This window comes from Ursus americanus, chromosome 36, assembly GCF_024610735.1.
Source record: "Ursus americanus isolate L20-20 chromosome 36, mUrsAme1.1.p, whole genome shotgun sequence".
In the NCBI taxonomy this organism is placed as follows: Eukaryota; Metazoa; Chordata; class Mammalia; order Carnivora; family Ursidae; genus Ursus; species Ursus americanus.
The window spans coordinates 26,597,510-26,620,981 of record NC_142162.1 but is presented as its reverse complement, the minus strand read 5'-3'; the positions used below and the strand labels follow the sequence as shown (position 1 = coordinate 26,620,981).

At 47.2% G+C, this 23,472-nt stretch overlaps 2 protein-coding genes across 3 annotated transcripts in view; one reads left to right on the top strand and one right to left on the bottom strand.

The window, feature by feature from the left end:
* Nucleotides 1-620: 620 nt before the first annotated feature.
* Nucleotides 621-13,224, top strand: TGM7 (transglutaminase 7). The gene is made up of 12 exons (XM_045815615.2): nt 621-732; nt 1,186-1,431; nt 2,018-2,136; nt 4,076-4,204; nt 4,293-4,470; nt 6,723-6,861; nt 8,155-8,258; nt 8,606-8,848; nt 10,033-10,359; nt 10,723-10,883; nt 12,699-12,832; nt 13,065-13,224. Exons 1-12 carry the CDS (start codon nt 621-623, stop codon nt 13,222-13,224), a joined length of 2,052 nt encoding a protein of 683 aa, XP_045671571.2.
* The window catches only part of CCNDBP1 (cyclin D1 binding protein 1), a 77,818-nt gene continuing 62,730 nt past the window's right edge, over nt 8,385-23,472 (bottom strand). The window contains exon 12 of one of the 2 annotated variants that reach the window (XM_087859210.1): nt 8,385-8,403. In XM_087859210.1, the coding sequence (XP_087715336.1) occupies nt 8,400-8,403 (4 nt within the window). In that variant the 3' untranslated portion in view covers nt 8,385-8,399. Of the gene's footprint in view, nt 8,404-13,379; nt 13,432-23,472 lie in introns of those variants that run through there. The other variant, XM_087859208.1, reaches the window with a different exon arrangement.

Below are 23,472 nucleotides of genomic sequence, written 5' to 3'. Positions count from 1 at the left end.
GAGCTATGAGAGTCTTTAATCTGCGTACTAGGTGTACACCCTACAGGAGCATCCTGGGAAGAGTCAGTGCCTTCATAAGCCTGGAATGTGGCTGAGAGGTGAGAAATAAGCCACCCGCCCAGGATCTTAAAGCCTGTAGCTGAGCTCCCAGCCTCCAGTCAGCTCACTGACTTAATTCATACAAAATTCTAATACGCTCTTTCTTTTATCAGCAGGACAATAGAGTAACTTTTGGAAAGATTGTCAACAGAAGTGGTTACTAGTATATGGTGGCGCTTCAAGGGTTAAGTTTCAGTTCTTTGGAGACTTTTCTCTTCCTGGCACCCTAATTCTTAAGCCCTGTAGCTCTGGGTCCAGGGGCAGAGGTCAGTGGGATCACAGTCTTCCCACTCCAGGGTCAGGGCCTGCTACATTGCCCTCCGAGGCTAAGCTGTGAAACTAGGAGGCAGGGTGGCAGAAGGGCTAAGGTCTGGACAGAATCCTACATAAGTCCGAGCCAGGGAGCCGCAGCTGGGTAATGACCTGTCTCCTCCCCATGCCCCCCTCCAGTGGCAGCCTTGGAGCTCAGGTCTGTGGACCTGCAGAGCCCGAGGAACAACAAGGAACATCACACACGGGAGATGGGCCTGAAGCGGCTCATCGTGCGCCGGGGCCAGTCCTTTGAGCTCCAACTACATTTCAACCGACCTTTCCACTTTGGGGCAGACTACCTCACCTTTGTAGCTGAGACTGGTGAGTTCACCTGGCTCCAAGGCAAAATTCGCCTACCTCAGAAGGTAGGGCTCCCACCTCTCCCTTCTGAGAGCTCCCTCCCCTCTCCTTTCTTGGGAACCTTGGGACCCTATAAGTGATGTTAAGGGAAGATCTGGCCAACTTAGCAAACTGCAATAGTGATGGCAATAGCTGATTTTTCAATACACAACAGACACTGTGCTCGAGCTTCATACATGTTATGTCATTTAATCTCCATGACGAGAGTTTCAGGTGGGTACTGTTATGATCTCATTTTACAGATGAAAAAAACTGAGGCCCACAGGTCATTAAGTGGCTTGCCCAAAGACACCCAGTGGTAATAAAAGCCTTAAGCTAAAAGGATTAGCAAGAAGGTGAGGGTCCTCCCAGTCTTCCTGGAATCATGTCACATAGATTTTAAATCTCACTCTGGGGTCATTCTCTCCCACACAGGACCGGCGCCCATGGAGTTGCTGGGAACCCGAGCCACCTTCTCCCTCACCCAGGCTCGAAAAGGCAATGTCTGGAGCGCCTTTGACTTTACCATTGACACCAACTCACTCATAGTCTCTCTTTTCACGCCAGCCAATGCAGTCATTGGTCCCTACAGTCTGAAGATAGAGATCTCTCAGGACCAGGGTCACAGTGTGGCTCACCCACTGGGGACTTTCATCCTGCTTTTTAACCCTTGGAATGCAGGTATGACTTGCTCACATGCTGTAATGCTAACCTGATCAACTGGGGATGCTCGGTGAGGTTCTTCTGAGAAAGCCCCGAAGATACAAGCCACCTATCTATGCCATATATTACCATGTGCTCGCTAAAAACCATCTTTACCAAAAAAAAAAAAAAAAAAAGCATGATGAAAATGTTCATGGTGTGAGGTTAAGTGAAATAGATAGGAAATGGAACACTGTGGGACCCTAATTGTATTACATATACGTGGAGAGAAAAAATGGCTGGAATATACCAAATTGTAACGGTGGGTATCTCTGAGTAGCAGGACTGAGTGATTTTCATCATCTTCTTTCCGTCATCTGTATTTTCCAAATCTCTACAACAAGCTTTCCATTTTTAAAATCAGCAAATGATAATCATTATGTTCAAAATACAGATTCTATCACTGGCCTCTAGAAAAGCACAGTAGATTTTCAAGGGGTCCAGTCTTGATCTCTGTTGCTATCGTCTGTTCCTTCCCCTATTATCCAGCAGGACACTGTCATTGCTGTCTTTTAACCTTATTACTCTATTTGTTTTTTGCCCCCTCCACTACCTAACCACTCAGAGGATGATGTCTACCTGCCAAGTGAAATACTGCTGCAGGAGTATATCATGATGGACTATGGCTTTGTTTACAAGGGTCATGAAAGATTCATCACTGCCTGGCCCTGGAACTATGGGCAGGTAAGACTGTCACAGAAAGTGGGCCTGGGGTGGGTCTCCTTAAGCTCGTTCTTAATCAACTCTATTAGCTCACAAAGGGCCACCAACAAAAGTCAGGGTGTGTGGCGCTGCGGTGATTTCCCATCTAGTAAGAGGGGCATAGAAGGAAGGGGAGATGCCTTTCAAGGTTTTTGTTTTCGTTTCAAGTTTTTAAAGTAATCTCTACACCCAACATGGGGCTCCAACTTACAACCCAGAGATCAAAAGTGGCACGCTCTACCGAGTGAGCCAGCCAGGCACCCCTCAAGTTTTTAATATTTTATATAAAGAACTTCAAATATAATCCAAGTGGACAGGCTACTGAAGCGAACCTACCTCTCAGCTCCAATAGTGAGCAATTTATGGTGAATCTGATTCCATCTATACCAGGGGTTTGCAAACTATAGTCCACTGACTGTTTTTATATGGTCCATGAGTTAAGAATGGTTTTCATATTTTTAAATTGTTGAAAAAGAACTAAACAGTTTTTTGATGTGCAAATTATATGAATTTCAAACTCCGGTGTCCATAAAGAACATTTAATGGGAACACAGCCATGCTCATTCACTCACGTATAATCTATGGCTGTGTTAATGCTGCCGTGGCAGAGTTGAGTAGTTGAGACAGAGACCCCACAACGTGCAAAACCTAAAGTACTTCCTATCTGGTCCTTTATAGAAAAAGTTTGGTCTATACTGTCTATACTGTCTCCATTCCTCCCGATTCATCACTGGAATTTTTGGAAGGAAATTGTAGATACTGTATCACTTAATCCAGTAATATTTCTTTTTATAGCTCTAAAAGATGATGACTCTTTCTGAAAAATTGAACCATAATACATTATCATAACTGAAAAAGGAACAGCAATTCCTTTAAAAACATCAAATATTTAGTCAGTGTACAAAGGCCGGACACTTGGCTCTGGGCAACTTTTCCACTCTCAACCGCTAACCACGACTGGTGTACTTTCTGCCTCCCTCCCACTGACATCCCAGATCCAACCACACTCACCAGGAGGGTGGTAGGGAGAGAGCTGGAAGCCTTGCCCTGTTCTCCAACTGTGACAACGTGTGTGATTTTTTGAAACTGAAACAAACACCAGTGCGTTTGGCAGCCAAAAGCTTTGCAGCATATGTTGCAAATATGTGTTATAAACATATGTCATGAGCCTACACTGGCTTCTCCTGGGCCCCCAGCTTCAGTTGCCCTCCTTCACCTGATTTTAAGGCTCCCACACTCTTCCGCCTCTCCTCTCATGACTGACCCTCTATTTATCCATCTGATCTTTCCTACTCCCTCATGTCCTCCAGAAACAAGAATTTCCAAGCTCTGTCCTTGGCACCACCAAACTCAAAGACCTCAGGTGAACATCCCCACCCTGCTCTCCTCCTGTCCACCTAGTCCTTCAAACCCCCCTGGTGCCAATGGCCTTCTCTGATCTCTTGGTCAACAGGGATCTCTCACCTCTGAATTCTGTTTGCATTTTTCCATCAAAGCCATACAGGTTTGTTTTTTGGGAATTCTGAACCTCATACATTTCCAATTTGATTTGTAAGCTCTTTGAGGGCAGGACCTTGTCTAATATTTAACCCCACCCCCATCCCCAGCACATATGTCCCATCCCTAAAAGTCTGTGTTACTGACTCGAAGTTTCAGGATGCTAAACATTTTTTTTTTAAGATTTTATTTATTTATTTGACAGAGAGAGACAGCCAGCGAGAGAGGGAACACAAGCAGGGGGAGTGGGAGAAGAAGGAGCAGGCTCATAGCAGAAAAGCCTGATGTGGGGCTCGATCCCAGATCGCCGGGATCACGCCCTGAGCCGAAGGCAGACGCTTAACCACTGTGCCACCCAGGCGCCCTCTTGGGATGCTAAACATTTTTACCCCTCTCTTTTCTCTTCCTTGAAATCACTTGGAAGTTTGAAGAGGACATCATAGATATCTGTTTCGAGATCTTGAATAAAAGCCTGTACTTCTTAGAGAACCCATCCAAAGACTACTCCCAGCGGAACGACCCAGTGTACGTGTGCAGGGTGGTGAGTGCCATGGTAAGGACAGAAGCTCTCCTGCCTCTATCTGAGGACAATCTGAGCTTCCCCAGGGCACTGTGGAAATGCACCTGTCTGACCTTTGCAGATCAACAGCAATGATGACAACGGTGTGCTGCAGGGGAACTGGGGAGAGGACTACTCCAGGGGGGTCAGCCCGCTGGAGTGGAATGGCAGTGTAGCCATCCTGCGGCAGTGGTCAGCCAGGGGCAGGCAGCCTGTGAAGTATGGGCAGTGCTGGGTCTTTGCAGCTGTTATGTGCACAGGTGAGTGAGGGGGAGATGGGGATGCAGAGTCATTCATTTAATTTTTGTGATAATCCTTTGCGGTCGGGCTCTGATTATCTCCATTTTCACATAAGTTAACTGTGGCTTGTCCATAGCCCCCCAGCTAAGGAATGGCTCACATTGGTGGACTCTTACCCAGCACACTCCATGGTCTTGAGGAGTCTTGAATATTTGTCTAGGAGGGGGGTTGACCTGTTGCAATCATTTGGCAGTCTTCTGGGTGGCAGTTGATTATTAAAATGGTCACCTGGATAGAGAAGCTTGGGATCCCAAAGTGGTGGCAAAGGCAGCTTCTTTCTACCACTGCTCAGGCTTCTCAGCTCCAGGTGAGCCTGGAGTCAGGGACAGACTGGGGAGGGCTTGAGTTGCAAGCAGATGGTCTGGGAATGCCTGATCTCACCTGAGGGCAGGGTTGGAAGCTACCAAGTACTTCTCGGAGAGATTCTTGAGAAGTTACAATCGGAGGTTTGCTACTTTGCTAACTACCTGCATGGAGCATGGACGTTTTATGCATTATCATTTATTACAATTTAGTGCAAAGGTGTTGATTGGATTATCTGTGAAGATGAGGGAAAGACAAAATACTGAGGTGCCTGCCTGTCTTCCCCCATGCAAGGCAGGAGCCCCTTACCCAGTGCTCCCTGTTACATTGTGGTACCCAACCAATGTTTGCTGAATGAATGGGTTGGCTCTCAATTGGAGAATGAGGGAGCACAGAACAGGGAAGACAGAGACAGGGGCCAAAGACAAAGTTTTAGGTTTTTCTGACAGGGATAGCATAGCTTGGCAGTTAGGTACGAGTGCTGCAGACAGAGGAGGTGTTTAAATCTGAGTGTCCAAATCAAGTGATCTCATTTTGCTCTTCCATTTTCCCCAGAAAATGCTCAGCACAGCACCAGAATTGAGTATGGCCACACTTGCCTGTGCTGAGAAGTCCGCGGCTAGGCAGGTGTCATGGAGGAGGGCTCAGGCCCCTAGACGCTGGGATGAGAGGGTGAGGTCTAGATCTGCATCCTTACTCCACCTTGAAGCCTCTCTCTACTCCCAGGCCCTAGAGTTCTGGGGCCACTGAGCGAAGGGACAGCTTCTCCCACCACACAGCCTCTGGCCACTTGCTGTCACCCCTGCAGAGGGGTTGTGAAAGGCCCAGGAGCTGCGCTGGGAGTAGAGGGGTGACTGTGAACAGGTGACTGGTTCCCTTTGGGGTCTTGAATCAATCAAAACAAAACAATTGGTCAATCTCAATAGTCCTCTTACTTTTCAAAACATTACAATACTCCCAGCAGCCTCAGGAGGCCCCCTCTGCTCCTCCTGAGCAAGGGAGGGGTGTGATAAACCTCCGTCTAACTCCTCATCTAAACTCCTTGCCTCGCCGGCTGAGGTGGGGAACTATGTTCCAAAAGGCGCATCTGGCCCTGGGCAGGGGTGTGTGTGTGTGTGTGTGTGTGTGTGTGTGTGCGCGCGTGTGTGTGTGATGGTGGTGGTGTAATATCTGCTTTGTATGAGTAGATCTTAACTACTTAAGTGAAATCTTAACTCAGCTTTAAAAAGCCTTTGTAGTACTATCCTGAGAAGCCACAAGAGGATGCTGTTGCCCTTGTCAAAGATTGTTGTTGCCTCTACCTGCAGGTTCCCTTTGTCCCTGAGGTCTTCCACTTAACCTCTGTAAGTCTATTTTGCCTTTCTATCCTTTCTCTGATTCCTCCAAACCCTTGTATTTCAGCAGAATTACAGATTCAGAGTTTCAGAACTGAAAATCATCTGGTCCAATTCGTTATTTTGTTGCACATAAGGAGTCTAAGACCCAGAGAAATTTAAGCCACTTATCAAAGGTCACAGAGCTTCTCTTCTGAAACTAGCCACAGCCTAAGGGCTAAAGTTTCTTATTTTCATTTGAATGAACAAATGTTTTAGGTTCTCTGTTTTTAATGTGGAAAGCTGCTGAATGGAAAAAGCCCTAAATGATAAATTGAGTTTCTTATTGTTATTTTAAGTAAACTTCAAATGATTTCTTTCTCCTAGTGGGATGGAGACCATAGATGGGGCAGGTAGGCAGCAGGGTTCTGGGCCTGGGTGCAGTGCTCTGAGAATAAAGGAGTTACAGGTATGGATCTGCAAGAATCTTGGCCTTCTTTCTCTCCTCCAGCTTAAAGTTTAGAAAGGATGCATGGGAAACCAATGATTCTGCTTGAAATGAACTCAGTGATTCTCCACGCTTTCCTTCTCTTTAGTAATGAGATGTTTAGGTGTTCCAACTCGTGTGGTTTCCAATTTTCGTTCTGCACACAACATGGATGGCAACTTAACCATCGACACCTACTATGACCAAAACGCCGAGATGCTGCCAACTCAGAAGCGAGACAAAATATGGTAAGGGACACGGTCTCAAACAGATCTCTGCTCTGTCTCAGGAAGGGCAGGGAAGCTCCGACATGCTTCTCTCTGGTCTTGAGGCAATATCACCCTGCCCTTTGTGGCTGGGGCCCAGAGAGTGATTCCCCAACCTAGGAGACTGTTCTGGTTAATTAGATCTTCACAACACACTCATTTCAGAGATAGAAGACCATAGTTTAACATTCCGAAGCCCACAACTGAATGAGTAGATTGTGTGGTCTGTGAATACTGATCTCAAAATCTGTATGCCTCTTACTCTTCCTTCTTTGAGTCATTCTGTTTGTGCCATTCTCTGCTTGCCCTGTTGGGGTGAAGCCTGGCCTTGCTGCCTCTGCCTATTTGCTCAGTCTCTCCTGCTTCCTCCTCTACCCACCTCACTCCCTCGCTGCACAAGTGTGCACATGTGTGTGTGTAAGTGTGTCTCTGTGTGTCCCTTCATTTCGGTATCTCTAATCTCTTCCCCTGGCTCCTTTCTCCTCTGCTCTACTTCAGATCTGATTTCCTGTTTTTCCTTTTCCAGACAGTTTCCAGGTAAGATCTTTGAGTTGTGAGGAAACATCAGACAAGCTCAAAATGAGGATCACTCTGGCAAACAAATACTATATTCAAAATGTCAATGTAATACAACAGAGGCTGAGGAACTAGTCCAGATCCAAGCAGACAAAGGACACAATGTGTGATCCTGACTGGGCAGAAGAGAATGCCATAAAGGTCAATGGACAAACCTGAAAAATGGACAGTAAATTAGATAAAAGTATTATATCAGTAGTAAACGTATGAGGTTGATAACTGTACGTGATCGTGTAAGGGAAGATCTCTACTCTTAGAAAATACACACCGAAGTAAAAAACAAGAGGAAAAAAATGTATGCATAATCTTCACATCCATATTGAAAGAAAGCCAATGATAAAGCAAATGGGGCAAAATGTTAACGATAGATGAATTGGGTAGATGGGCATTTTTTGTACTATTCTTGCAACTTTACTGTAAGCTTGAAATTACTTCTAAATAAGTAAAAAGAAGGGGTATATAATTAACACATAATAACTTTGTACAGTGCAGACGGTAGTTAGATTTTTCATGGCGATCCCTTCATAAGTTATATAAATGTCAAATCACTGTGTTGTACACCTGACACCATACAGTATTGTATGTCAACTATACTTTAATTTTTAAAAACTGATATAAATTACAGCATTCAGTATAGTGTCCCATACCTGGCAAATCTTCTGAAAACGTAAATCCTCATTTCCTTACTCTTTTCTGTAGGAATTTCCATGTCTGGAATGAGTGCTGGATGATCCGGAAAGATCTACCACCGGGATACAATGGCTGGCAGGTTCTGGACCCCACTCCCCAGCAAACCAGCAGTGGTGAGTGAGGGCTCTGTGGGGGGGCTGGTCAGGGGGACTGACCACATAAGCAGGAGGCCAGAAAGGAGCAGTGTTTTTCTCACTTCGTCGCCTTCGTCGCTGGGTGAACTGGATGAGTCACAGGACCTCTCAGTTGCTTCCTCACCTGTAAAGTGGGGAAGATGATGATAACTGCCACTTCATAGGGTGGCTGTGAGGATCAGGTGAATTTGTGGGAACCTGAGAGCACTCAGTGGATATGGGTTTTCTCCATCCCATCTCCCTACCTGTCCCTGCCCCCGCCACCAGCCACTTCAGTCCACATGCTGGCAGCTGACAGCCGTCCTCAACTTCTGTTCCCTCCACAGGACTGTTCTGCTGTGGCCCTGCCTCTGTGAAGGCCATCAGGGAAGGGGAGGTCCACCTGCCCTATGACACCCCATTTGTGTATGCCGAGGTGAATGCTGATGAAGTCATTTGGCTCTTCGGGGATGGTCAGGCCCAAGAAATCCTGGTCCATAACACCAGTTCCATTGGGAAGGAAATCAGCACCAAGATGGTAGGGTCAGATCAGCGCCAGAACATTACCAGCTCCTACAAGTATCCAGAAGGTGCTTGGGGCCCTGGGGCTTCAGAGGGGGGTGGGTATAACCTCCTTTGTATGCCTCCCAGTGAGGATGGCTCGCTCCTGTTAAAATCATCACCACCTGATCACCGCTTCCTCATGGCAAACTCCTGGGGGCTTTCCTGGACCCTGGCCATGTGGCCCTAGAGTTGCTGAATTGAGCAAATAAAAATAGAGGGTGCCCAATTAAATCTGAATTCCAGATAAATTCAGATAAGCAAATAGTTTATTAGTAAAAATGTGTTCCAAATATAGTATGTAATACATCTAAACTAAAAATTATTCGTGCGTATCTGAAATTCAAATTGAATGTCCTTTATTTTTCCTGTCAACTCTGTCGTAGGATCATAACATGATCTCGTTATGTCATGGCAGTGGGGGTGGCAGCAAGAGGAGAGACGGATGCTTATGGAGTGAAAGGATGCTTGGCCTGTGGAAGGGAGTAGACGTCCCTGTGGAGAAGGCCAGGGGGAGTCAGGCTGCCAGTACCAACCAACGCCCTGCTAGGTTCTAGCTGTGTAAGCCTGGATGTGTTCTTACCAGCCCTGTGCCTCCACTTCCTCATCTGTAAAATGGGCTAATGGCACCTCAGAGGGCTGTTGTAAGGGCGGGTGAGTGCATACACAGAAAGCACTTGGAGCAGTGCCTCTGGTGCATAGTAGCTGCTCTAGAGAAGTTGGGGTTCAGCCTGAATGTTGAGTAGCCCCCAGGAGCAAGAGATGAAGATCCATTTAGAAGACTTGAGCATGTATTTTAGAAGTGAGGATGCTGGTGGGGGGAAAGAAGTCTCCGGCTTTGATGATGACAGCGATGATGGCGGCGATACTGACGACAAAGAACATTGCTGGGTGCTTATTTTCAGCAACTCGTGTAACTCAAAATTTTGGCAACTCTAGGAGGCGAGGAGATATACCTGGGTTATAGATGAAAGAACTGAGCACCCAGAGATTAAGGGACAGTCCCTGAGCAAGGATTTGAACCCAGCACCAAGCAACAGCAATCCCCATGTTCTCAGCCATGATGCTGTCCTGCCACCTGATGCTGCTATTCATGTGGTTGGGGCTTTGGGAGGGGAGCTGGGAGTTTTGGGGTGGCCGGTTTCCCAAAGGAGGCCCCTGGTCCTCTCAATCTCTCCTCACTGAGGTCTTTCCTGGCTCTTCTTTCGGCCAGGATCCCCTGATGAGCGATCTGTGTTCATGAAGGCTTCCCGGAAAATGCTGGACCCAAGAAGGGCCTCTTCTCCCTTCCTAGATCTGCTGGGCTCCAGGGGCTCTGAGGACCAGCCCGCACAGCTGCAGCTTCACCTGGCCAGGACCCCCGAGTGGGGCCAGGACCTGATGCTGAGGCTGCATGCGTGGAGGGTGCCAGACAGAGTCCACCCCCGGGGCCCCATCAGACTGCTGGTGCGCTTCAGCGCGCAGGCCCTGTTGCACCAGGGTGAGACCCGGGAGCCCCTCTGGAGGCAAACAGTACACTTGAACTTGGACTTTGGGCAGGGTGAGTACGAGGTAGGCCTGGAAAAGCACCAAGAAGGATGGGAACTTTGGGGTCTCGAACAAAGCTGGGATGGTTCAGCCACATTGCACAGAGATCCCCGCACCCCTACACACACACATGCCGGGCAGTGAAGCTGCTGTGGGCAGGCGGTTGCACGTCGTGTGCTGTGCCTCGGACACCATCCCGCCAGGGGAAACATGGCAGTGACCTCTGGGGGCAGTGGGTATGGGGTAAGTGTGCTGCATCACTCTCTCTTATACACACACACATACTTGCACACACATACAGACTCACACACATATTCTCTCTCTCTCTCCCTCTCTCTCTCTTTCCAGACTCAAGGTGTCTTTTGTCTGTGCTTAGAGATACAGTGGCCGCTCTTGCTACCCCACGACAATTACAGAAACAAGCTGACCGACGAGAAGCTGATCCGGGTGTCTGGCATTGCCAAGGTGGAGGAGACGGGGAGGTCCATGCTGGTCCTAAAAGATATCTCTCTGGAGCCTCCTCACTTATCTATTGAGGTAAGGTGTCTGGACAGAGATGGATCCCAGGAGCCCTCTGACTCACCCAATCCAGGGGTTTGGGCTACAGCAGTGAACAGAACATAGTCCCTGCCTCAGACAACAAATGGATGATTAAAGCACAGTATGATGTTATCCCATGCTCCATGCAAAGGGCAGGGCAGAGTGGAAGGCTTCTCAGAGGAGGTGACATTTTGTGGGGGGTGCATAGGAAGACACTGTAAGAGCGATGAGATGGAGAAGAAGGCATTTTAAGAAAGGAAAAGACTTTGCAGAGGCAGAGAGACAGGAGAGGCGTGGCTGGGAGATGGAGTAGAGGAGTCGGGTTTGAGAAAAACCACAAGTCAAATTCCAAAGGTGACTGCAGATAATAATACAGGTGTGACAGGGAAGAGGGAAGACAAATGAAAGGTAAGCCTCAGACTTTGAGTTCCAAGACTGTGGCTGGCAAGGTCATTACGTGAGGAAGGAACACAGGTGAAAGAAGGGTAAATGGAGGGCAGAAATGTTCCCCATCTCCTGTTACCAGGGCTTTTCTTCCCTTGAAGCCTCCTTTCCCCACCCCCCTCCCATTCTGAAGGACTTGCCCTCTGCCTAGTCCCAGCCTGGCCTTGCACCTGCCGGATCTGTTAGCCGCATACTCCGTCCCCACCCAGAAGAACTGAGTGGCTCCACATCATAAACCACCCAGCCGCCTGAAAGTTTTCACCTGGCCATGCTGTCAGGTGGCCAGGCCACAGTGTGGCAGACAGTGGGCAGAATCACAAGTGCAGACACAGCCTGGTGCTGAGGTGAGGACCCTGCCGGGAACCCAGGTTCCCAACAGGATCCTGTGCAAACACATCAGATGCCGAGCAGACTATTAATTGGTCCCCACTAGTAAGGGACCTGGGGATGACTTGTGTGACTATGAGGGATTCCAAAGACATTTTTACCTGTTCTACTTTGATGCCCTCATCAGAGTACAAGGGGCTTGTTTCTTTCATTTGAGTTTTAGAGAAGTCAGGATGTGTTTTTGCTTTTCTTCGATTCTTTTTTAATTCTTTTTTTTTGAGCCAGAACATGCCCTAAGTATGACCTGGGTGGTCAAAACTTGTGTTAGTTCAATATTCGTTTATCAAATATCCACCACTTGGCAGGCACTGAGCTAGGTACCAGCTCTAGAAATGAGTAGCATGGAAACCCTGCCTCCCACTCACAGGCCAAGGCCATGCTGCCCTATGACACAGACCTCACATGGGATGCACAGAATACACCTGGAAACGCTCAGAGTGTTTCTACTGTGAGAGCAACGTGGGGGAAAGATCTCACCTGGGGCCTGGGACATCTGGGTCAGGTCCTGGCTCTGCCGTATCATGTGGCCTTGGCCTTGGAATGATATCACTGACAGCATATAGATGGCACACACGAGACCACTCTCTTACCCCATATCTGTGTCAGACACTACTAATCGATCACAACTCTCTCCGACTCAATTTGTCCTCGGGAATCTTTCCAACACACCATTTCTGTTCGCCATGATTAACGGGTTGGAGCTGGCACTTAAGTTGAAATCTAATTGCCTTCCTGAACTAGATGGTGGGGAGGGAAATAGATTTCAACGTGGTGCTAATTCCCAGCTGGTGGTGGCTTCCTGAAGCATTGTGACCTTCCAAGACAGGTCAGGATACGTGTTAACCTTGAATACTCTCCCTACAGCGTTTTGGCACTAAGTAAGCAGTCCCTGGTGGTCAACAGAGGGATGGTGGAGTCAGGTGACTGGAGTACAGAAATGAGGCCGGTTGCCCACAATATCCCCACCTTCTCTCCACACAGGTGTCCAAAAGGGCTGAGGTGGGCAAGGCACTGAGAGTCCACATCACCCTCACCAATACCCTAACGATGGCTCTGAGTAACTGCACGATGGTGCTGGAGGGAAGTGGCCTCATCGATGGGCAGATATCCAAGAAGTAAGCACCATATGTCTCATGCTGGTCTCTGACAAGAGGCACCTTGTTGGGTCATAGGATGGTCTTTCGTCTCCTGGATAATGCCTACTTGCCCCCACTTTCCCACCCTCCTTGGGGAAGTTTGAGCTTAGTGGTATTAGGGGGCAGGAGGTGCTTACCCATCAAGAGGGGAAACCAGATCACCCACCTCAGCAGTTACTTAAGCCTCTAACAGGCTCTTTCTGACTTTCAGCATTGGGACTCTGGTGGCTGGACATACCATCCAAATTCAGCTGGACCTCTACCCCATCAAAACTGGCCCCCGCCAACTGCAAGTCCTCATCAGCAGCAATGAGATCAAGGAGATAAAGGGCTACAAAGACATCTTTGTTGCTGCCTCCAGGGCTTCTTGAGCCCCACCCCCCACCTCCCTACCCTCCCAACCCTGCAGCCCCTCCCTGAGCCCCGCCCCTCCCAATGCTCCCTTCCTCATCCCCCAGCCTCTCCCCTCCCCCTACTCCTGATGCCCTTCCAGCCCCCTCAAAGCCCCACCTTGGTCTTTTCTACTCCGGAAGGTGTGCTGTTATCTTTGTTCCTTCTCTGTGCTCTCTCTGGCCTGCCTGCGGTGAATGAAGCTCTGTTAGAACCGGTATGCATCTTGGGAAGAGACAATAAAGACATCTATATTTATCATCTGTGTTCTCTCTTCTGCGCTAACAAGCTACTTCATTGCTACTGGCTGGTCCTCTGGCCTGGCTGCCAGCTGTGTTAGCTGGGCCCTCCCTGCCCTTCCTGTCTTCTCTCTCCTGCTTTAAGGTCCCCCACCTCAAAATAAACCCAATCACCCTAAGTCAGCTTCTCTGGAATCAAGCATCCCAGGTCTCTCCATTTAAATTGTCTTCGTGAGCCTGCAGAGGTCAGTAGCCTGGGACGACAGTGACTGTGCCGTCAGGGGAACAGGCCAGAGCTACCTAGCAGGACTTCTCTGCTGCTACCTGAGAACATGGGAATGGCTGGGCAGGGGTCACTCAAAACCATCTGTGCTCAGTCTAGGTAATTTGGAAAGAACAGAAAAGTGAAAAGAAGCAAAAGAAAAAATCACCAATAGCTCCCCAACCTGGAAGAAATCTCTGCTAACAGTTTGCCATATATCTTTCTGTTCTTCCCCCGCCATTCATTGTGCTTTTTAAAGTTATCATTACATGGCTATCATCAAAAGATAAGAGATAACAAGTGAGGATGTGGAGAACAAGGAACTCTTGTGCACTGTTGGTGGGAATGCAAAGTGGGGCAGCCACTGTGGAAAACAGTATGGAGGCTCCTCAAAAGTTAAATATAGAACTACCCTACGAGGGGCGCCTGGGTAGTGCAGTTGTTAAAGCGTCTGCCTTTGGCTCAGGGCGTGATCCCGGCGTTATGGGATCGAGCCCCACATCGGGCTCCTCCGCTATGAGCCTGCTTCTTCTCTCCCACTCCCCCTGCTGTGTTCCCTCTCTCGCTGGCTGTCTCTCTGTCACATAAATAAATAAAATCTTTAAAAAAAAAAAAAAGAACTACCCTACGATCCAGCAATCCCATGTTCGGTATTTATCTGAAGGAAATAAAATCACTATCTTGAGGAGATATCTTCACCCCCATGTTTATTGCAGCGTTATTGACATTAGCCAAGACACGGAAACAACCCGAGTGTCTGTCAATGGATGAACGGACAAAGATGTCACACACACACACACACACACAAATATTATTCAGTCAAAATAAAGAAAGGAAATCCTTCCATTTGCTACAACATGGATGGACTTTGAGGGCATTATGCTTAGCGAGAGATAATTCAGACGGGGAATGACAAACACTGTATCGCTTACATGTGAAATCTGAAAAAGCTGAACTCCTTGAAACAGAGTAGATTGGTGGTTACCAGGGGTAGGGGGTGAGGGAACTGGGAAGATGTTAGTCAAAGAATACAAACTTCCAGTTGGTAGATGAATAAATTCTGGAGATCTAATGGCATTGTGATTATAGTTAACAATAGTATATTATATACTTCAAAGTTACCAAGAGACCAGATCTTAAATGTTCTTACCGCAAAAAAAAAACAACCAAAAAAGAAACCATGCGATGTGATGCACATGTTAGTAACACTACTGCAGTAATCGTATTACAATATATAAATGTATCAGATCAGCACGTTGTGTACCTTGAACTTACACAATAGTCTACGCCAATTATCTCTTAGTAAAAAAAATTAAAAAACACAGTTATTATGAATTGGCATATTTCCATCATGGGAAATTTGGAAACTCCAGAAATGCAGAAAACGAGAGCACCCTCCTGCAGGTTTTCAGGCATGTGGGCCCTTCATCCTTGCCACTCCTCACTGACTCGGTGGCGCCGTGGGTTCACCTGGCACCTCTCCCCACCCTCTCCCCTCCTCCTCCTTTCTGTTTTTTAAAATTTATTTTGCTTTCGCAAGCTCCACCCTGTGTGCCAGCTGTGCCCATCCCCACTGAACGCCGTGGGCATTTCTGTGGGGCTCTGTCACCGCTTTGTCACTGTTGTGCTCCAGCGGGCTCCCACCCACCTGAGGGAGACCTAGAACCTGGGCTGGCTCCTGTGGAAATCTGAAAACTTGCTCCACCTGCCGAGTGCCTCCTCCTGCTTTGTTTAGTCATTGCCCCTCCTGTCAGGTTGGTCTGGGAGGTGCAAAGCTCCCTGACTGTGTCACTTGTGTCCCTGGAGGGGGAACAGTGGACGGGCTTTCTACTGGGTTTTCAAGGGCCTTCAATGGGGGGATTAACCACTTCGACCTTCCCAGTCAACCTTTCAAATAATTTCCAGGCTCCTCGTCCAAAAATTGGCTGAAAAACCTGTACTCTGTGGTGTTTTCTTTTTTTCGTGTAGACAAGCCTGTCTGGCTTCATTCCCTACTTCGGTTGGACAAGCTAGACAATCTCAAAGTCCCTTCCAGTGCCCAGGATTCTAGGGTTCATGCCCCCTGCTGCAGAGCACCTTCAGATTATGTCCCGACCAACCCTGCCTCACCATCCTCACCCTCCCCTGTCTCACAAAACCCAGCGTGCTGGCCTCCCTGGCAGTGGTGCCCACAAATAAACTCTGAAAGAAACGTCCGGGGTGTGGAGCAGCGGGCACAAAGCAGGCCAGCCCCCAAGTCTCCTAATTGCTGGTTTCCCCCTGCAATCCCCCATGGGGACCGGTGCTCACGCCCTTTTGGCTGGTAGTTTTGGGGTCCATGCTGTTCAGTGTCATTGTGTGATATAAACCAAAGAGCTCCGGGGCTGAGTCCTGGGTCCCTCGGGTGCAAGACAATACCAACGACAGTACAGAGACAGCCCTCCGAGGGTTGCTGTGAGGATCAAATGAGAGTGCGGTCTAAAGAGCTTTGTCATTCATGAAGTACGTTGATGCAGACGTCCTCCCATCAGTTTAATCACCTCTCCTCCTGACCGCCTCCATTTCTGGTCATACTAGAGGGAGAAGACAGAGGAACACACCTGGATCTGTCAGTGGGCTTCCCTTTACTATTGTCCGTGGGGAACCCCTTTCCTCCCCTCAGACCTGGGCACCCATGGAGCCATGGACCCTGAGTCTACAGATAAGGAAACTGGAACGTGGCTAAGGGCATGCTGGAAATACATAGTAGGGCCAGAATTAGCATCCTAGTCTCTCTGAGTCTTAGAAAGGTCTAAAGGTATCCCACCCCCATTTTGATAGAGCTGGCCCAGGGGATGGTCGGTGAGCGCACACCTCCCTGCTTGAGTGTTCCAGGATCTGCTCTGTGCCCCTCCCTTGCAGGTCACAGCCCGACTTCCCTCCAGACAGGAAGGTGCTCATCAACTCTGCTCAGCTTCCCTGGCTGTCCTCAGCCTCCCTCACCCTGGACCAAGGGACAAGCTGCTGTGTGATCAGCGCTGCCTCCCTCTTCCAGCACATAACCTCCACACACTCTCTGACTAATGGTTTGTAGGAATCAAATGAAAAGCTGAACCTGTAAGTCAGCTCATTAGCCCAGCACCATGAAATAGGCTGTTATTGTCTGATGGCCATTGGGCACCCACCTCTCCAGACCCAGCCGCCCTTGCTGCACTCACCTTCCTATCTCTCCTCACAATTAAGCTCTCCTGCCTATGCCTCCTCCTTCTCCCCCGGGCTAACCCATTTCCACTAATGTGGCAATGGGTTCTGGCATTTATACGTTTGTTCGTGCGTGGGTCATCTTCTAATTCATTCACTGCACTGGCCAGCAGATATGAACAGGAAAACTGCCCATCCTTCAGATACTGCAGGAAGCGCTTACACAGGACTCCGCAGTCTGACATTCAGCCTTCAAAATCTGGCTCCACTAGTTCTTAGTGATCTTGGGAAAACATTTAATGCCTTCAAGGCTCAATTTCCTCACCTGTAATAGAGGAACAATAATAGTACCTAACTCTGGGGAGCAGCATGAAGATTAAGTGGGATAATGCACATAAAGTATGTAAGACAGTGTCTGGAACTGAAAAGATGTCGCCGGTTCCACTAGTAGTTTTACTATTAGCCCCCAACATTAGTAAGCAGTGGGGATATATTAATAAGACATAGGCCATGCCTTCCAGGGGGGTTGGGGGGAAAATTAAGTATTTATAACATTGTGTATGAGTCGGCTAATAGGGAATGAAAAAGGGGTGTCCCTAAATGCCTGGTGTGGTAGAGAGAGGGTGTTAGGAAGTCTTCCTGGAGGGACTGTTCTTGAGCCTGTATCTGAGAAAGTAGACAACTGAGAGAAGGACATTTCAGAGAGACTGACAGGAGCAGGAGAGCAGGTCTGCATCTGAGAATGGCAGGGGTTTGGCCTGAGTGGACTCCAGGCAAGAAGGAAAGATCCTGAAGGGCTTTGGGGGTGATATTGGGAAGTTAGGCCTTGACCTACTGCTGGATTTTTTTTTTAAGATTATTTATTTGAGAGAGGGAGAGAGAAAGAGAGGTATGGGGGGCGGGGCAGAGGGGCAGAGGGAGAGGGAAAGAGAGAATCCCAAGCAGTCTCCCCACTGAGCACACAGCCCCATGGCCCTGAGAACATGACCTGAGCCTAAATCAAAAGTCAGGCGCTTAACCAACTGAGCCACCCAGGCATCCCTAGAGGGCAAGAGAGAGAGATTCCTAAGCAGGTTCCATGCCCAGTGTGGAGCCCCACACGGGGCTCAACTGGGCTCAATCCCACAACCCCAAGATCACGACCTGAGTGGAAGCCAAGAGTCAGATGCTCAACCGACTGAGCCACCCATGAGCCCACTACGGGATTTTAAGCCAAGAGCAACGTGACAAGACACTTCAGAAAAATCATGTGGATGTCTCATTTGGAAAATGGATGGGTGGGAGACCAGTTAGGAGTTGTCCAGGCAAGGGGGTGCTTTAATGAAGGCAGGGCCAAGGGCACAGGGAAGACGGGCTAATGTTAGGAGATAATCAGGAGCTGAACTGGCAGGGCTCAGCGACTGATGGGCTAAAGGAGGTCAGGAAGATGGAGAAATACAAGGCGGCACCCAGGTTTCTCCCAAGTGACTGGGCAGGCACCATCCTCACTCACCAAGACCAGAAATGCAGGAGGAAGGGGAGAGGGGAGGCGTTTCATTCTGGATTAAAGGTGGGTGGGTGGGTGGGTGTGTGAGGCAGTGAATTGTATGTGTGCATGGATATACATACTATAAGACCAGACTAGGGACAGGGAGAGTTGAAAATACAGGAGGGAGGGCAGATGGTGGTGAGTGAGGTTCCTGAGGGAGGGTTTTTTGTTTCGTTTTGTTTTGTTTTTTTATTAAAATTCTTTCTTTCTTTCTTTCTTTCTTTCTTTCTTTCTTTCTTTCTTTCTTTCTTTCTTTCTTCTTTCTCTTTCTTTTCTTTTCTTCTTTTCTTTTTTAAAGATTTTATTTATGTATTTGAGATAGAGCACTAGCAGGGAGGAGAGGATAGAGGGAAAAGCAGACTCCCCATTGAGCAGGGAGCCTGATGTGGGGCTAGATATCAGGACCCCCGGATCATAACTTGAGCTGAAGGCAGACACTTAACTGACTGAGTCACCCAGGGGCCCCTGAGGAGGGAGGTTAAGGGACCCAGAAAGCAGGAGAACGCAGGGAGAAGGGTCCCACAGGAGGGAAAGGCAGTGTGGGGGGGGGTGGAGGAGGGGGACCTTGGAGTATCCTGCCCACTCCCTGTGAAGATCCCTTTCCCCTCCTTTTACCTGTCTTCTGCTATCTGTGCTTTTCTCCCTACACACTCACTCCCAGGACATGTGCTGTTCTTAATAGAATCAAGGTCACTCATTGGCATTCCCACCCTCTGACCTACTTCCAAAAATCCTCCATGAATCTTCCCAAGTTTGCTTCTTCTACTGCTTTTGAGTTTTGCCTTCGCCTGGCAGGTTTCACCCAACACAATAGCTCTGCCAAAAAAGGAATACAAAAAATATCATTCCAAGGGTGACCCAGAGTGGGCTCTATTTGCATTTGACGTCTAGAAAGTGTCTCTTCAAGAAAAAAAGCCAGCAGAGTTCTAGGCTTGAGAACTCTCCCAGGCTCTCACAGTTGTGAGCTGTAGTCTTGGGACCTTGGTATTCTTTCTTGCAGGGGGTACAGGCACCTCCATCCCCTGAGAGGTCCCATCAGGTCACCTCTCCAACCTAGCTCCCTGACTACAGTACAGCACCTGCCATGGAAGGCCCCATTGCCCAAGAGCTATCAGAAGCTCACATGGCACGAGGCCCTAAGAGTTCATTGGCCTCTACATTTCCTCTCAGCCGAGCAGCACTGCCAAGAAAAACCTGAAGGCAAGTGAGAAAACCAGTTGTGATCTGCCCAGTAAGCAGGTGGCAATGCAGCAGCCACCCTGTCTTCGGTGTCTCCTGGAGTCTTGAGGATGGAAGGGGAAAAAAACACTCCAGGATCAGTTTCCTGAAGCTCCACATCACCCAGCTGTTCTGTGGGGAGTAGCCTGGACACCAGAGGCAGTCACCATGGAGCAAGGTAGGGGAGGCTTACGGGGCTGCTGGAGCCGAGGGAGAAGGAAGAGAGAGAGACCGTAGGAAGTCAAGGGGAGAATGGATTCAGGGGAAGAAAGGAGTAAATAAAGAACTGAGGCAGAAAGAGTAGAAACCCAGGAACCTCAGAATTTGTTGGTAGCCTGAGACCCAGGAGGCAAGGTGGAGGCTGGCTGGTAAACATAGCCCAACAGCTGTATGCCAGCATGCCTGCTTCCACAACCCAGTGGGACGGGGCAGGGCCAGGGATTACTGGGTCAGGGATCCTGTCCTCTGCCACTTGCTGACTTTTTGACATTTAGCAAGTCACTTCTCTAGTTCCCAGCCCCCAGCCTGAAACACGAGGGGAGGTGGACAAGACAATCTTGAAGTTGTCTTTCAGCTCCAACATTCTCTCGTCTTCATATCTTCTCTTTTTTCCCCACTTCAGAAGGTCTGTTCCTCATTTTAGCTAATCTTCCTACCACCACTCTCCTCTCTACATCAGCTCCCTCTCTAGAAAGCCTCTATGAAGAGTAAATGGTTAGTTGAAACCACTTATAAGAATGAACTTGAAGCTCTACAAATTTAACAGCCTCACCTTCATTTACTATTTTTTTGTTTAAATTTTTATAACTTTAAACTACACAAGAAATACATAAGTACATAACTGGAGTAAAATAAAACAATAATTACAGATAAATCTACAGTTCCCTGACTGCCACCTCCAACCCCAGCCTCAACTCAAGGATCCATTTTGGTCATATCTAAGAGAAACCACTGTTACTAGTCTTTTGTGTGTGTGTGTGTGTGTGTGTGTGTGTGTGTATGTATATATATATATATATACATATATATATGACTAGCTTTTTTTTGGGTATATCATGGTATCATTACATTGTACATATTTTTCTACAACTTGATTTTTTTTTTTCACTCAACAGTATGTGTTGGAGCTCTACCCATGCCAGTTAGTACCTATAAATCTACCTCAAACTTTTCCACTTTGCAAAGTATTCCATAGTATGGGTGTAAGTAATTTATTTATCCAGTCCCACTTTTAAAAGATTTATTTATTTATGAGAGAAAGAGAGAAGCAGGGGGAGGGGCAGAGGGAGAGAGGAAGCAGACTCTAAACTGAGTGTGGAGCTGGCTGCAGGGCTCAATCCCATGAGCCTGAGATTGAGACCTGAGCTGAAAGCAAGAGCAGTATGCTCAACCAACTGAGCCACCCAGGCGCCCCTATCAGTCCCATTTTGATAGGCATTTAGGTTGTTTCCCATTTTCCGGTTATATAAGCAATGTTGCAAGGCACATTCTTAGGTATGCCTCTGTACTCATGTGGGAGTGTCTTTCTAGGATAGATACTGAGATCAATTACATTAAAAATTCTTCCTATAATTTTCTATTTCCCTAATCATTTCACCCCCTTCTCCCCTCACATAAAGGAGAACAAATGTGGCCAATAGTAAATGTACCTCCTATTTGAACATCTGGTGTCTGGGGTGAAGAATAATCCCAGCATTATAGGCAGAGATTAGCTTGACCCATTATGTATCCAGAGGATGAGATTTGGCCCCAGTGCTTGCTGTCAGGCAAATGTTGCCATACCTGTTGAGTATTCTGGGTCACGTGCCCAACCTGAATTGGAGCCAGTTAGTGATATCTGTCTAGTCATCTTGTCTCCAAAAGGGTTGAACTTCTTTTTCCACTTGTAGTGGAAAGCCAAGAGCTTTCCCAGCTGACAGTGGGCCAGATGTCCTTTCTGAACGTGAGTGAAGACCAGCAATGGGCAGCAAGTGTTGGATAATGGAAAGAGCACAGGACTTGGGCCAGTGATCCTAGGTTCAACCTTAGACAAGACATTTAATCTGCCTGAACCTTGTTTCCTCGTCTCCAAGTGTGAATGACATTGCATTTCATCCCTCCAACATTGTAGTGAGGATTCAATGAGATAGAGTGCCTAGGATGGTGCCCAGCACATAGTAGACAGGCCTTCAACGAGGTGTTGGTTGAATTGGAAGTAAGTGCAGAATGATTATGCAAAAGATAGAGAACTCTATTCAAACTAACAAACATCTTTTTTTTTTTTTTATTTTAGAGAGAGAGCAGGGGAAGGGGCAGAGGGGGAAGGAGAGGGAGAAAGAATCTCCATCGACTCCATGCTGAGCATGGAACTCAATGCAGGGCTCCATCTCATGACACTGAGATCATGACCTGAGCCAAAACCAAACTAGACACTTAACTGACTGAGCCACCCAGGCACCCTTACAATTTTTTAGTACCTACAGTGTGCTGATCATTATGTTTATATTTCTTTTATAAGAAACCCTATACCCATTATCAGTCACATCTCATCCCCACCTCCTCCCAGGCCTTGGCAAACCCTAATTACCATCTGTCTCTATGGGTTTACCTATTCTGCATATTTCATAAATGAATCATATAATATGTGACCTTTTATGTCTGACTCCTTTCACTTAGCATAATGTTTTCAAGTTTCATCTATATGGGTATACCACATTCATTCATCCAGTAATCAGTTGACGGTCATTGGGTTGTCTCCATCTTTTGGCTATTATGAATAATGCTGCTATCAACAGTCATGTACACATTTTACGTGAACATGTTTCCAATTTCTTGGGTACACACCTAGGAGTGGAATTGCTGGGTCATATGGTAACTCTATGTTTGACATTTTGAGGAATTGCCATACTGTTTTCCATACTGCACCATTTAACAATCTTACCAGCAATGTATAAGGGTTTCAATTTCTCCACATCCTCACCAATACTTGTTATTTTCTGTCTTTCTTATTAGAGCCATCCCAGTGGGTGTGAAGTGGTATTTAATTTGCATTTCCCTAATGATTAATGATGTTTAGCATCTTTTCATTTGCTTATTGGCCTTTTGCTTTTTTTTTTTTTAATGTCTATTCAGATCAATTGCTCATTTTTTATTTGGGTTATTTTTTATCATTAGGTCATACAAATTCTTATATATTCTTTTTAAAAAGATTTTATTTATTTATTCGAGAGAAAGAGTATGCACAAGAGAGAACATAAGCAGGGCAGAGGGGAGAGGGAGAGGGAGAAGCAGACTCCCTGCTGAGCAGGGAGCCCAAGGATCTGGGGCTCAATCCCAGGACCCTGGGATCATGACCTGAGCCAAAGGCAGCCACTTAGCCAACTGAGCCACCCAGGCGCCCCTCCTTTTATATTCTTGATACCAGTCCCTTATCAGATATATGATTTACAAATATTTTCACTCATTCTGTGGGTTGTCTTTTTACTTTATTGACAATGTCCTTGAAACAAGAAGTTATTAATTTTGATGAAGTCCAATGTATAGTTTTTTTCTTTCATTGCTTGTGCTTCTATTTCATATCTAAGAAACCATTTCCTAGTTCAAGATCATGAAGATCTACCCCGATGTTTTCTTCTAAATGTTTTATAGTTTTAGCTCTTACATTCAATCTTTGATTGATTTTGAGTCCATTATTGTATATGGTATGAGGTAGGGTTGCAACTTCATTCATTACGAGTGTATAGAAATATAATTAATTTTTGATGAATGTGAATGAATGTGTCTACTAGTTCCAATTTTGTGTGTGGACTTGTTAGGATTTGCTATATTCAAGATCATGTTGTAT